A 15301-nucleotide genomic window follows, 5' to 3' on the forward strand; every position below is an offset into this window, starting at 1 on the left:
TTTTCCCTTCTATCTATTAACCTTCTTAGTCCTATCTCTATCCCTATCTGTATCCCTCAATCCCCAAGTCCTTCAGGAATTTATCCAATCCCTCCTTGAAACCTCGTAATGTACTCTGTCCTATCACACCCTCCAGAAGCGCATTCCAGGTGTCCACCACCCTCTGAGTGAAAAAGAACTTCCTAGCATTGGTTCTGAACCTGTCCCCTTTCAATTTCTCCGAGTGCCCCCTTGTTTTTGTGGTTCCCAATAGGCTGAAGAATCTGTCCCTCTCCACCTTCTCTATGCCTTTCATGATCTTGTATGTCTCTATCATGCCTCCTCTGAGTCTCCGCTTCTCCAGGGAGAAGAGCCCCAGTCTTTCCAAGTTTCCAAATTTATTATAAATTTGATGAATCGCTTATTCATAATTTACTAAGCGAATTACAATAAAATATAAAATAACCTGTCTGCGTATGAAAGATTTTCCATACCTTTTATCATTTTTGTCGCCCTTCTCTGAACCCTCTCAAGTATCGCCATGTCCTTCTTTAGGTACAGTAACCAATATTGGACACAGTACTCCAGGTGTGGGCGCACCATCGCACGATACAGCGGCATGATGACTTCCTTCTTTCTGGTTGTGATACCCTTCTTAATAATACCCAACATTCTGTTTGCTTTCTTTGAGGCTGCTGCTCACTGTGCCGTTGACTTCATTGTTGTATCCACCAGCACACCCAAGTCTTTTTCAAGGTTACTTTCCCCTAGTACTAAACACCCCATTTTGTAGCTGAACATCGGGTTTTTTTTCCCTATATGCATGACCTTGCATTTCTCTACATTGAAGTTCATCTGTCATTTGTTCGCCCACTCCTCCAGTTTGTTCAGGTCCCTTTGTAAGTCTTCACATTCCTCCACGATTCTAACCCTGCTACAGAGTTTAGTGTCATCCACAAATTTTATAACTTCACACTTCGTCCTTGTTTCTAGGTCATTTATAAATACATTGAACAGCAGCGATCCGAGTACCGACCCCTGCGAAACACTGCTCGTGACCCTCCTCCAGTCCGAGTAGTGTCCCTTCACTCCAACCCTTTGCTTCCTGCCTTCCAACATTGTTTAACCCATTTATGTACGTCCCCTTCCACCCCGTGGTTCCACAGCTTCCTGAGTAACCGCTTATGGGGTACTTTGTCAAAGGCCTTCTGGAAGTCGAAAAACAACATCAGGAGGGTAATTGAAAATGTTTTACAAATAAAGCAAAGTCTCAAAGTGAAAGGGAGAAGTTGTGACCTATATATAGATCTGGTTAGATTTAAGTATTTGAACCTGAGATTGTTGATAAAAGAGTTATCCTGTTTATGACTCAAATGCATCTTTGTATAGGTGGCTTTTAAATGTGCTTTTAAAGTTTTCTAAAGAAGTTTCACCACGCAGATAAATTGGTAACTTGTTCCATAGCTGAGGTGCTATGATTGAAAAAGTTGTAGCTCTTCTGGTACCTATTATTTTCAGAGACAGAACGGTCAGCAAATGCTGATCTATTGATCTTAAAGATCTGGCTAGGGAATATGGTATCAAATAACGATATAAAAATATTGGTGTGTTGGTTTGTTGAATTTTGAAGGTTAATAATGCGATTTTGAGACAAGATGGCGACTAGAGTGGACGTGTGAGTCTAAGCTCCCGCTCTAGCAGCAACAATTTTACCTTCGGTAGCGTCTTTCTTCTTAAAGTTGTTCTCGATGCCTAAGAGGAGGGGACGGCAGAGGGATATCCCTCTTCCCCTGGCCGCGACTTCGACTCCGCGTCAATCTGTGATTACATCTTATGCAGTCCCGATGGCGTTGGGCGGATCCGCAGCTGAGCTCCAGGAACAGCTCAGCTTGGACGGCGACGCGTCACTGAGCCCTCTGGGACCTGACCCCCTCCTCCTCCGTGGAGGGCAACGGATCTTGGCCTTCCTGTGGAGGGATCTCGGCAACAGCCGACTCATGAGGAAATGCCGTTGCAGGATACCCCGGAGAGAAGAACAGAAGGAGGAGGAGCACTGCGGGCAAGCGGTGGTGAGTGTGGGGGAGGTGAAACCCGGGAAGTAGAATGGGAACCCGGGTTACCTCAACTCAAGCCGCTTGTGAAACCGGCAGTGGTTACACTGGACTCACTGTGGGGAGCAATTGAAAACCTTCAAACAGTATGTACTGGATTTATTTCTTTAATGGCTGAAGTTTCTAAATTGGAAACTGAAGTTAATAAATTGGAAACTGTTTGTCATGACCAAATGAAACAAGTGGGAGATGTTGAAAAATCTATAACTGAGATTAAATATTTAATTAACCAGCATGCAAAGGATAAAGTTTTTCTTCTTCGTAAAATTGAAAATTTGGAAAATCAAAATAGGAGTTTAAATTTGAGTATTTTAAATTTTCCTATGTCTAAATTCAAAACTCCTAGGGAATTATTTAAGGATTTCTTGGTTTCTATATTAAAAATTACAGAAATGAATATACCACCTTTGCAGAAGATTTATTATCTAAAAAGGACAATAAAACAGACTGAGACAACTACCGAACAAGACTTAACAACATTTTTGGAATCATCAAATCTTGAATTGTCCGGACGAGCTACATTGATAGTATCCCTGGTATTCCATCAGGATAAAGAAATGATTTTGAAATTGTATTGTGGTTTAAAACAAGTTTCTTTTTTGGGAGAAAAAATATATATATACCCGGATGTTTCAAAATGGACTCAGACCAGAAGGAAAGAATTCCTTACATACTGGGAAAAAGTTGTATCATTAGGAGCGGAATGTTTTGTTGTATTTTAAGACAATAGAGATATTTTTTATGATTCGCATTAGTTACGTTTCTTTTTAGAAGGAAAAGGAGTTTCATTTGCACCATAGTGATTTTCGGTATAACTCAAGTCTATTATTATAGCCATCGGTTTTCACTTAATTTCCTTTTAAATTTCCAATATGTGATCTTTCCTGGAAGAATTTCTCTCTCTTTGTCTCCTCCCTCTTTTATTGAGGACTATGTTTAAAAAAAAAAAGTATAGGTTTCTTCTTTTTTGTTATATTATATTGACCCAATAGGAAAATGGACTTATCTCTGTATTACCTTTTTGAATTATTATGATCACTAATAGAAATATTGGATGTACTAATATCGTATGTTGCCTGTTAAGCACAATTGTTGTTTATTTTAAAAAAATTAAATAAAGAATTAAAAAAATAAAAAAAAATGCGATTTTATAGATTATTCTATGTGAAATTGGTAGCCAGTGTGCTTTTTGTAACAGGGGAGTGACATGATCGTATTTTTTGGAGTTAGTAATAATTTTTATTGCAGTATTTTGTATAATTTGTAACCTTCTTATTTCTTTCTGAGTTATGCCATGGTATAATGTATTACAGTAATCTAGCCTGGAAATAACCAAGGAATGAATTAGAACATTAAGAGCTTTTGGCTAAGGATCTAATGAGACATAGTTTGTAAAAACAGTTTTTAACTATGGAGCTAATCTGATTCATGGTCCAATAATACTCCTAGTATTTTTGTCGTTGTTACTTTTTGTAGTGGGAAATTGTCTAACAGTATTTGTGATAAAAATGTAAGATCCTTTTTCCATGGGAAAAACTTTATTGAAGATTTAGATGGATTCAGGGCCAGCATGTTATCTTTTAGCCATTGACTATATTTGTTACCTCATTAGAGTCATTAGGCAAAAGCAGAGAATCCAATCGATTGACTTAAAGTGAGAAGAGGTGCTAAAAAGATATTGAATAGAAGAGGGGACAAAATTGAACATTGAGGGATACCATAAGAGTTTGTATAGCTATTTGATGATGAATTGTTGAAGATAACTTTAGTTGACCTATCTTGAAAGTATGATTTAAACCAATTTAGAACTTGGTCACAAATACCAATGGAAGACAGTCTCTTAATAAGTAAATGATGGTCGATGGTGTCAAATGCTGCTGATAAATCAAGTGAAATCAGAAGTACAGATTTGTGGTGATCTAAGTAATATTGAATGTTAGTTGTAAGACCTATCATAGAGGGTTCTGTTGAATGATTAGATCTGAAACCAGTCTGATTGGGATGAAGTGTATGAGTTTTTTCAATAAAGTTGCTTACATGATTGTAAACAACTTTTTCTATTAGTTTAGTGATAAATGGTAAATTGGCGATAGGTCGGTAATTGAATCTTTAGGATTTTTTTATTATTGGACAGATGATTGCTTCCTTTCATTCTTTTGGTATAAATCCTGTGGTTAAACTATTTTCAATCATTGTCTGAATGAAAGGACCAAAGAAGGAAAAGAAACGTTTTATAAAAAAGGGAGAAATTGAGTTAAAGCCTGCGCCTTTGACGTTGATACTATTGAAAATCTAAATATTCCTTCAAACAATATTCCACCAATTAATAGGATATATTACTTGCCAAATAGAAAGATTTACTCTGAAAAGATGGGAAATGCCAAACAGACAGATCCTGGTAACATAACTACACTATTAGAACAAACTATTACAGCTGAAACGGAAAGAACCACTCCTGTGGATACCCTTTGTTTTTGAGCAGGACTTCAATATGATTCTAAAATTATACTTTAAATAGCTCAAAAACTATTTGGAGATCAAAAAGTTTGGATATATCCCGATGTCTCAAAAACAACTCAAGGCGAAGGAAAGATTTCCTTTCTTTACGACAAGATACAATTAAACTGGGTGCTACGTTCCTCTTAGCGTACCCTGTAAATGCTTGATAAGGTACTTGGGAATCAAATATATATATTTTTTTCCCGGAACAACTTAAGGAATTTCTGGATGTCAAGAAAATCATCAAGGACTGATTAGGAAGGGATTTTGATTATTATTAGCAGCTGTCTTCATATTAGGAAAAGAGATAGTTAAGGGGAGATATGATTGAAGTCTACAAAATCCTGAGTGGAGTAGAATGGGTATAAGTGGATCGATTTTTCTTTCTGTCAAAAATTACAAAGACTAGGGGATACTTGATGAAGTTACTGGGAAATACTTTTAAAACCAATAGGAAGAAATATTTTTTCACTCAGATAGTTAAACTCTGGAACACATTTGCTAGAGGTTGTGGTAAGAGCAGATAGTATAGCTGGTTTTAAGAAGGGGGTTGGACAATTTCATGGAGAAAAGGTCCATAGTCTGTTATTGAGAAAGACATGGGGGAAACCATTGCTTGCCCTGGATCGGTAGCATGAAATATTTCTACTATTTGGGTTTTGGCCAGGTCCTAGTGACCTGGATTGGCCACCGTGAGAATAGGCTACCGGGCTTGATGGATACCCAGTAAGGGTATTCTTATGTTCTTATGATGCATGTGGGAAAGAGGAACCCATACTTGTAGCTATGTGATGCAATACTCCACATTAGGAGTCACTGCCCAGGATAAGATCTAGGTTTCATTGTTGAGGATATATTGAAATCCTCAATAAAACAATGAAGATAAAAAGTGGGATTCTTCAGGGATAACCTCAATACAAACTAAATCCCCTTACTGAGGGGTATTCGAAAATGATCATGAAAAATGGTCTTAGTAACCCACTTGGATAGAGATAGTACAATCCGAGGATATATTTAATCCAAAACCAAGTTAAACAGGTTTAAAGATTACCATCACTGACCAAATTACCTCCACCACCTTTTTTATGTAACCAATTTCTACTGTATCAAAAATTAATTTTTACTTTTTCTGTTGATACACAGCAACTCAGCACTTATCTTTAAAGTGTGCTGAGTATTGACAACATATTTTGCCTCTACTGTGGCTTTTTCAAGGGTTCTCAGTATATTTTTACTCCAGTCCCGCCACACTTAGGGCCATGAGTCACTACATGAATAAGAAATGGCTCAGAAGAGATACAATAGAGATCTATAAAATACTGAGTGGAGTAGAATGGGTAGATGTGAATTGCTTGTTTACTCTTTCCAAAACTAGGAAAAAACTAGGACTAGGGGGCATGCAATGAAACTGTTAAGTGGTAGGTTTAAAACAAACCAGAGAAAACATTTCTTCACTCAATATGTAATTAAACTGTGGAATTCATTGCCAGAGAATGTATGTGGTGAAAGCAGTCAGCATAGCAGGGTTTAAAAAGATTTGGATAACTTCCTAAAAGAAAAGTCCATAAGCCATTATGAAAATGGACTCTGGGAAATCCACTGCTTATTCCTACGAGAAGCAGCATCACATCTGTTTTACTCTTCTGGCAGCTCTTACTCATATGTTGTTATAACTAAGAAATCAACACAGGGAAAAAAGCAACAGAATTTGCAAACTACAGAAAGAGAAAAACCTCCAGAAATCAATGAAAAACAAGTAGAAATACAGAGGGGAATACATAGAATTCCACAAACTTAGGGGAACAAACTAATCAACTCTCCCACAAACCCCTATACAATTTGCAAACCTTTCTATCCAAAGGATTGCTCTCAACACATTTTGCTTACACTTTGGGTTTGTTTTAAAGAAGGAGGAAAAAGCCTCAGACTCTGGCATGTCGCTAGCAAGTTAGTGTGCGAAAAAGAAATACACATTGAGATACCTCATTGGCATAAAAACCTCCTCCAAACCTTCAATTGTGAGCCAATTTACTTGTGTTTTACCATACAGCAGTTTATGCTTCACAAAAATGTAACTAGTGCTTGTATCCAACAATGATACAGAAAATAACCTGCAATCCCTTTAGAAAAAGAAAAGAATGCTAAAACTTACTTCGGCATCTTAGCTCTGTGCTCACCGGAAATATAAAGATGGCTGCCTTTGGGTCAGACTTTGAAATTTATGGCTTTTCTGACATCATTTTAGCGCCATGATTTTATTGGTAAATGTAAAAGTGCTTCCTTCACTCTGCCGGGCTGTCAAATACAGGAGTCTGCCCAAATAAATGAAATTGGCAAGCGAGAAAACATCCTTACTTAGTTTAGTGAGGTGATTAAATTTGCAGATGACACTAAACTGTTCAAAGTTGTTAAAACACATGCAGATTGTGAAACTTTGCAGGCAGACCTTAGGAAATTGGAAGACTAGGCGTCCAAGAAGCAGATGAAATTTAATGTGGACAAATGCAAAGTGATGCATATTGGGAAGAATAACCCAAATCATAGTTACCGGATGCTAGGGTCCACCATGGGGGTTAGCGCCCAAGAAAGGGATCTGGGTTTCATTGTAGCTTGGTGAATTTCAAAATTAACAATAGTTATGAACCTTATTTGTTTTTTAATTTTATTTAAATTACTAATTTTTTTAATTTTTGTTTCTTGTATATGTTTTATTATTATTACTAGTATTTTAGCCCGTTACATTAATGGGTGCTAGAATATATGTCTGTGTATCTTTATTTCTGTCTCTCTCTCCCTCCCGCTGTCTGTCTCTCTCCCTGGCTCCCTTTGTCTGTCTGTCTTTCTGTGTCTCTCCCTGCCCCTGAGTCTTTCTTCTTTTCTTTCTATCTATCTGTCTCTCTCCCTGCCTCCTATGCGGCAGCATTTCTCTCCCACCACTTCCCTGTGCAGCAGCCACAGCAGCATTCCCTCCCCCTCCATTTCCCTCCCCCCACACCACTTCCCTGTCAGCAGCAGCATTTCCCCTACCTTCCCCCTTTCCCTTCCTGTGGTCTGGCCAGCTCCCTTAGTCCCTTACTGCCCCCCTTCCCTTTCCGCAATCCCGACTAACCTTCTGATTCCAGCAGCATCTACAGAACTCTACACACTGCTGCTTCGGGGCCTTCAGTAGAAGGCCCCGAAGCAGCGTGTGTAGAGTGCTGCAGACGCTGCTGGAATCGGAAGGTTTCAGGACCCGCAGCTCTTGCCAGACCCGAAGCAAGCTCTGGGTTTTTTAATTTTTTTTTACGCAGGCCCAGCGGAGCAGGAGGAGATGCCTGGGAGGCAGCAATTAAAGTCTGTTCCGGCCCCCGCTGACGTCGCCCTGGCCAGTTCACATCCTTAAGTTCAGACTGCAAGAGCCCCGCGTCCGACAGGCTTTGCACCGCCGCGCGCATGCGCACTTCTACCTGTGGGTCCCTACAGCTCACGGAAAACAGGAGCACGCAGGTGGGAGTGCACATGCGCGCTTAGGGATTTATTATATTAGATAATTATTCAAATTCCAGATCATTATCAAAGCCCTTGCCAACTGTTTTGAGCTCTTCCAATATGTGACAGTCCTTTACAAAATCAAGATCAGCTTCAACTAATTTACTAATACTCTTATAGATAGATGAAAAAGCACTAAAAGAACAGATGCCAGTCAATCCAAGAGTTCAATCCTAGGGGCTCCTCCGACCCCCTGCTTCTTTAAAACAAACCCAGTCAAGTGTAAGCCGAATGTGTTGAGAGCAATCCATTGGATAGAAAGTTTGTAAATTGTTTAGGGGTTTGTGGATACATAGAATTCCCCTCCTCTCCCCTCCTGAAACTACATGTAGATAAAAACCTGATATAAGAATGGTTAAATTGAGGTGTGTAAAGATGAGAGACTGATAATTGCACAGACAGTGGACTATAGACAAGAAGGTTAATAGACAGAATAGTTAAAAAAAAATTACAGATTTTGTAATCTGGAAACAGTTAAGCATTTCACCTTTGAATGTGATGTGCTGATAATCAGTAACTAATGCTCAATAAGATGGCATACCTCATTGGCTGAAGCTGTATAAACACAATAACACTACTAGAAAAACACTGGGACCAAGACCCTAACATAATTGTGGAAAATGAAACTGTGATCACCCATTTCTGATAATAAAATCAATGAAAAAAAAGCCCTGTATATATTTTGGTAAAGGAGAAAACCACCCTAATAGAAGATGTATTGATCTCAACTGTGGAGAAAAAGTAGATCCTTAAATATCAGTAAATTTAGTTAGTGCCCAAGAAAATGTAGCATAAAGATAATTAATCAAAAGAAACATCTAAGTCCGATGTGGACGTAGGGCGCTAGTCACCCAAAGTCGGCAGAGCACAAATGTCCATTCTCAAAAAATACATTTAAAGTATACTTTAAAAAAAAAAAAAAAATCGTCCTGTACATTGTGACAAATCCACTGCTAATAAACATTTTGTCCCTAAGAAAAAGTATAGGAACATCTTGCCCCTGTGCAGAAGAGCTGACCAGATCAGCAAGCTAGAACCTGATATCGCTGAATACCACCAGTGCAGCCAGGGTGAGTCAGTAAGTAACAAGCAAGAAGACTTTATTCAGCCCAGAGCCTTTGCTAATCCTGTTAAAGAGTTAAATCTCAGATTGCACTCTGCTCCTGTAAGGCAGAGAACAGAGAAAGCTGTCCCTGAGAAACACACACAGCTGAGGAGAGAGAGCAGTCCCATCCCCCTATCAAGGCTGAGGGGGTGGGGCTATGAGCTCCATACAGAGCAGAGAGTGAGAGAGCAGGGGGAGAAGCAGGCAGGCAAGCAGCTATGCAGGGAGAAACCTGAGTTCATACCCCAGTCAGACAGCAGCAGAAATGGAGATTGAGAGATGGAAGAAATCCCGTCCTTTTCAATGGAGGAACAGCCTGAGAAAATAGAGTTTGTGAATACTCCAGTCTTGGCAACAGAGTCAGGAACTTATGAGGAAGCCATTGGACATAAGTTGCTGTAAAAGTGAGTTGTGGGGGTTTTGAAGCTGCCAGTGTTTGTGCTAATTTGGGTTCTGACTTTTTTGTGTTTGAAAATTGCTACTTTGGAATACTGCCTACTAGGAGAGTGACTAAATTAAAACAAGTAATGGAACTTGGAGGTTGTTTAAACTGTACAAGAAAAAACCCTAAGTTATATTTTTCTATGATTTCACTGCATTACGTTTTGAGCTGAACCAGCTGAGAAGTGGTTGGCATGGTAACAGCTGGAGAAAGGCTGCTTGTTTGGAACTGCACAGTTCTTACTGAAGTGCTTTGAGCTCTGGGGATAATAATCATTCTCTGAGGTCTATGGGAGTATCCAAGGCATGTTGAATGCAAAACTGCTTGTGACAATTTCTTATACTGCTAATAGGAAGAACTCCATTTTGAAACCTTTTCCATGGGACTTACAAAGCTGATGAATTAACCTGTACACAAGGCTGTCCTGGTGAAGAGGACTATAGTCCAGGAACCAGCAATTTAACTTTCAACTTTCAGTCCTTCGGGGGGGATAGGCAGGCCTTCAGGGGTGGGATGCAGGGCTTCGGGAGGGGGTGCAGGCCTTCAGGGGGAACAGACCTTCAGGAGAAGGGGGGCCTTGATGTAGAAATACACGGAGGGAGGGAGGGAGGGAAGGGGGTTCAAAGAGATGTGCATTTGCCGGACTTTGAAGGGGGAAGAAATAATGGTTCTAAAAACAGAGGAGAGGGAGAGAGATGGTGGACAATGGGATTTAGGGAGGGAAGGAACAGAAAGGGAGAGAAGTTTGACACAAGGGATGGTGTGGAGGGGGGGATAGAGATACTGGATAGGAGGATAGTTGGGAAAAGAAAGGGAGATATGGTGGACCCTGGGGTGGTGAGGAAGGAGGGAGAGATGCTGGATGAAAGAGTAGTTGAGAAAAGGTGGATCTGTGGATGGAGATGAAAAAAAGGAAAGATGCCAGACCTCCGGGAGAGGGAAGGGAAACAGAAGGGGAGGACAGAGATAGAAGATGGATGGTTAGCATGGAGAAAGAAGAAAGGAGACCCTGGCAAGCAAGTTATCAGAAGACAACCAGAGCCTGGGACCATCAAGATTTGAATAATGACCAGACAACAAAAGGTAGAAAAACTAATTATATTTTCTGTTTTGTGATTATAATATGTCAGATTTGAAAAGTATATCCTGCCAGAGCTGGTGTTAGATCGCAAACGTGAGCTAGGATTTAACAGAGAGAGAAAAAGTCTTTTTTTGTTTGTTTATTTTGTTTACACCACAGCGCCAGTGTGGGTAGGAGAAGGCAAAGGGGGTGAAGAGGCTATAAAATAAACCCACCAGGATGTTTGAAAAAACACCTAATTGGGCAGGAAAATCAAATTGAAAAATCGATTTATTAGGCTGAATCGAATCAAATTTTTTTTTTCTGAATGTGGCAGCACTAGTGCACCGTGGCATTCAGAGGCCTAAAATGTCATTGGCTACGTCTAAAAAGCTGTTTCGATTATCTGCACTTGGATGACCTGTCATTTAGGTTGGCCAAGGTCAGACTTTGGTGGGTTTTTAGATGTATTTCCGTTTCGATTATGAGCCCCATATTGTTCCAATTGTATTTCGTTCCACTGGTCTCTTATGTTATCCCAGGACAAGCAGGCATGATATTCTCACATGTGGGTGACGTCATCTACAGAGCCCCAGCGCGGACAGCTTTTCAAGCAAACTTGATTGAAGTTTCAAGTTTGCTACACTGCACCACGCATGTGCATGCCTTCTTGCCCACTAGAGGGCGCATCCCCACCTCGTGGTCCTCAGTTCAGTTTTTTCTGCGGAGCCAGAAGCCCTGTGGAAATTGTGCTCTATAGCTTTTGCCTTCTGACACCGCGGCTGAGTGTATTCGCTCGGTCGCTGTGCTTGCTTTGTTGTTTTTATTAGTTCGTCTGTTAGTTTTCGTCGTTAAAAAAAAAAAAAAATTTGTTCCGTTCGGTTCCGGGGGCTCCCGGTAGCCACGGCCGTGGAACCTCGTTCGTTCCCGGCCCTTTCGGTTTTCATGTCCCGTCCCTTGACGGGCTTTAAAAAGTGCACCCGGTGTGATCGGTTGCTCTCTATTACCGATCCACACCGGTGGTGCTTGATCTGTCTTGGTCCTGAGCATCCTACGGATTCCTGTGATAGGTGCTCTACTTTTCAGTCTAGAGCTCTCCGCCGACGCCGTGCCCGAATGGCGGAGCTCTTCGCTGTGGACTCCGCGGCGGGGAAGGCCTCGACGTCAGCCTTGGCTTCAGCCCCGGCCTTGACCTCGGCCTCGGGTCCCTCGTCCTCACCGCGGACACCGGCTTCATCCAAGCCTACTACCTCAAAGCCTGCCCAGGGTAAGTCCTCCTTCCTTCCTCGACTCCAGGGTCTGCGACGAAGCCATCCTCGGGCTCCTCGACGGTGGGTGGGTCGTCCTCGGCCCCGCCCCGAGCGTCGAAGTCGGGTGCCCCGAGGGAATACTCGAGACCAAGGTCGCCCTCCAGGGAGCACCCGCCGGCCCCGGACCTACCGGCCATGATGGCGGTTCCGGTCTTCCAGGACTTGCTCTGAGCACTTATTGCCTCGGAGCTGTCCGGGGCCCTCGCGCACCTGCAGCCGGCTTCGGCCTCGACTGCCCCGGCGTCGACCTCGACTGCCCTGGCGTCGGCGGCCTCGGTCTCGGTACCCTCGGCTTCGGCCCCCGGGGCCCTCCCGGCCTCGACCCCGACCTTGCCCTTGACCTTGGTCTCGGTTGACCAGCCTGAGCGGAGCGTGCGGCCTCGGGACAAGGTGCGTCGGGTTAGGAGGATCTCTTCCACTTCATCGAGGTCCTCCCGGGGCTCCTCGCCCTCGGGCCGGCCTCGGGCGAGGCGTCGGCCGAGGAAGCCCAAGCGTTCTCGGGGTTCTCCTCGGAGACGCGGTCGCTCCTCGCCGACCGGGGGTGAGACGTTACGTGTCTCGGAGCTCCGCCTCGACAATCCGAGGCTTTTCTGTTCCTCCGAGGGAGGGGGTTCGAGAGACTCCTCGCCCAGACGGAGGGGGTAGGCCTCGGTGCCTCGTACCCCGGGGACTTCCCACAGGGGCTCCTCGGGGCGAAGGCGGTCCCTGACCTCCTCGAGGTCACTAGGTGTGGCCTCGTGGGGATTGGGGTCTGGTACTGGTAAGGAGCCTCGGTATTCCCGCGAGGCTTCCCTTTCTTTTTTGGCGGCTCGGGCTTCTCGAACTCCTTCCCCGCCTTCCAAGCCCTCATCCTTTTCAAAATTCGTGCTGGATATGGGACGTGCTTTGGACCTGGACTTAGTCTCCGGCTCTCAGTATACGAAGGAGTTTTTGGAGGAGCAAGACTTGCCCTCTCCCCCGAGAGAAACTCCTCGTTTGCCTCTCAATAAGGTCCTCCATCAGACCTTCCTGAGAAATTTGGACTCCCCTCTTACAGTCACAGCGGTGCTGTCTAAGATGGAATCCAAGTACCGGACCATCCCATGTAAGGGCTTCGATAAAGCACAACTGTCTCACCAGTCGTTGCTCGTCGAGTCGGCGCTAAAGAAATCACAGCCCTCAAGGGTCTCGGCGGCGGTTCCTCCCGGACGGGAAGGACGGACCCTGGACAAGTTTGGTCGCCGCCTCTATTCCAATTCGTTGATGGCTACCAGGGTCCTCAATTATGCTTTCACATTTTCGTCCTATCTTCGACACATGGTGAAAGACTTGCCCCGTTATCATGGGGTCATGCCAGATTCCCATAAGGAAAGTTTTGGTACTTTTGTGGCCAACTTGTCCCAATTGCGTCTGTACCTGTTTCACGCAGTTTACGACGCATTTGAGTTGGCCTCGAGGGTCTCCGCCTTTGCAGTGGCGATGCGCTGGCTGGCATGGCTACGTACGGTTGATATGGACCCGAACTTGCAGGAGCGTCTGGCCAATCTACCGTGTGTTGGATTGGAATTGTTCGACGAGTCCCTTTAGGCGGCGACCAAACGACTGTCGGAACATGAGCGCTCCATCGCCTCCTTGGTCCGTCCTAAACCTCGGGCCCCGCCGCAGAAACCATTCAGACCTCCCCCGCGGCGATACCCGTAAAAGTCCACGCCGGCATTCTCTAGGCCTCCGCCCCGGCGCCCCCCGCAACAGGGTAGAGTGGGCCAACCAAAACCTCAGGCGCAGGGGGCGTCCAAGCCGACGCCGTCTTTTTGACGTGATGTGCGGATGGGGGCGGGCCCCCTCCGTACTCTCGCCGGACCCCCTTCCCATCGGGGGTCGGCTGCGGGCCTTTCATGCGGCCTGGACCGGGATCACCTCAGATGCTTGGGTGCTCCGGATCATCTCCGAGGGCTACTCGCTAAATTTCTCAGCCACGCCGCCGGAACATCCGCCGGGGGCTTCTCCGTGCAATCGAGCCCAGCTTCCTCTTCTCCTCGCGGAAGCCAGGGCCTTGTTGAGCCTTCGGGCGGTGGAGCCGGTACCCCCCGACCAGCGGGGGCGGGGGTTTTACTCCCGTTACTTTTTGGTCCCAAAGAAGACCGGGGAATTACGCCCCATTTTGGACCTCCGGAAGCTCAACAAGTTCCTGGTCCGGGAGAAGTTCCGTATGTTGTCGCTTCCGGTTTTATACCCTCTTTTGGAGGAAGGGGACTGGATGTGCTCCCTGGACTTGAAGGAAGCATATACTCATGTTCCGGTGCATCCCGCCTTCCGCAAGTTCTTACGGTTTCAGATGGGGGAGTCGCACCTTCAATATCGGGTCCTCCCCTTCGGACTGGCTTCGTCCCCTCGAGTCTTCACGAAGTGTATGGTGGTAGTCGCTGCAGCCCTGAGATCTCGGGGGCTACAGGTCTTTCCCTACCTGGACGATTGGCTGATCAAGGCATCGACCAGGGAGGGGGTTATCTCAGCGACCCAACAGACTATCATCTTCCTTCAACGTCTGGGGTTCGAAGTGAACTTTCCCAAGTCTCAGTTGTGCCTGGCTCAATCCCTTCAGTTTATCGGAGCCGTGCTGGACACGGTTCGCCTCCGTTCGTTCCTCCCCCCCCTTGGTTGGAGGCCCTGCTTCGATTGAGTCGCCAGGTTTCGCTGATGCCTGTAGTATCGGCTCAGCGCATGATGATTCTTCTGGGCCACATGGCATCGACGGTCCACGTCACTCCGTTCGCCCGCTTGCATCTGAGGCTTCCTCAGTGGACCTTGGCCTCGCAGTGGCATCAGGATCGCGACCCAGTCTCTTGTCCGATAACGGTGACTCCTTCTTTGAGACGCTCGCTCCGTTGGTGGACCAACTCTTCCAATCTTTCCGGGGGTTTGCTCTTTCTCGTTCCTCCGCATCGCAAGGTCCTGACCACGGACTCCTCGGAGTACGCGTGGGGGGCTCATCTCGACGGTCTGCGGACTCAGGGTCTATGGTCGGCAGAGGACCGTCTTTGTCACATCAATGTGTTGGAGCTTCGTGCCATTTTTCTGGCGGCTCGAGCGTTCTGCCACTTGCTACACGATCAGGTAGTCCTCGTGTGGACGGACAACCAGGTGGCAATGTATTATGTGAACAAGCAGGGGGGAACGGGCTCTTGGTCCCTGTGCCGGGAAGCCCTGCGCCTTTGGGAATGGGCGGTCTCCCAGAACATCTTCCTACGTGCGATTTACATTCAGGGAGAGAGGAACTGTCTGGCAGAC

At 44.9% G+C, this 15301-nt stretch overlaps 1 protein-coding gene across 4 annotated transcripts in view; it reads left to right on the forward strand.

Annotated features, from left to right (window-relative positions):
• Positions 1 to 15301, forward strand: part of SEMA3F (semaphorin 3F) — a 917803-nt gene that overhangs the window by 340292 nt on the left and 562210 nt on the right. Inside the window, exon 1 of one of the 4 annotated variants that reach the window (XM_033925949.1) lies at positions 9505 to 9626. The exons of the other annotated variants lie outside the window; for them this stretch is intronic. Coding sequence (XP_033781840.1) covers positions 9593 to 9626 — 34 coding nt within the window. The 5' untranslated portion in view covers positions 9505 to 9592. Of the gene's footprint in view, positions 1 to 9504; positions 9627 to 15301 lie in introns of those variants that run through there. 4 annotated transcript variants of the gene reach the window in all.

This window comes from Geotrypetes seraphini, chromosome 17 (genome assembly GCF_902459505.1).
Source record: "Geotrypetes seraphini chromosome 17, aGeoSer1.1, whole genome shotgun sequence".
NCBI lineage: Eukaryota > Metazoa > Chordata > Amphibia > Gymnophiona > Dermophiidae > Geotrypetes > Geotrypetes seraphini.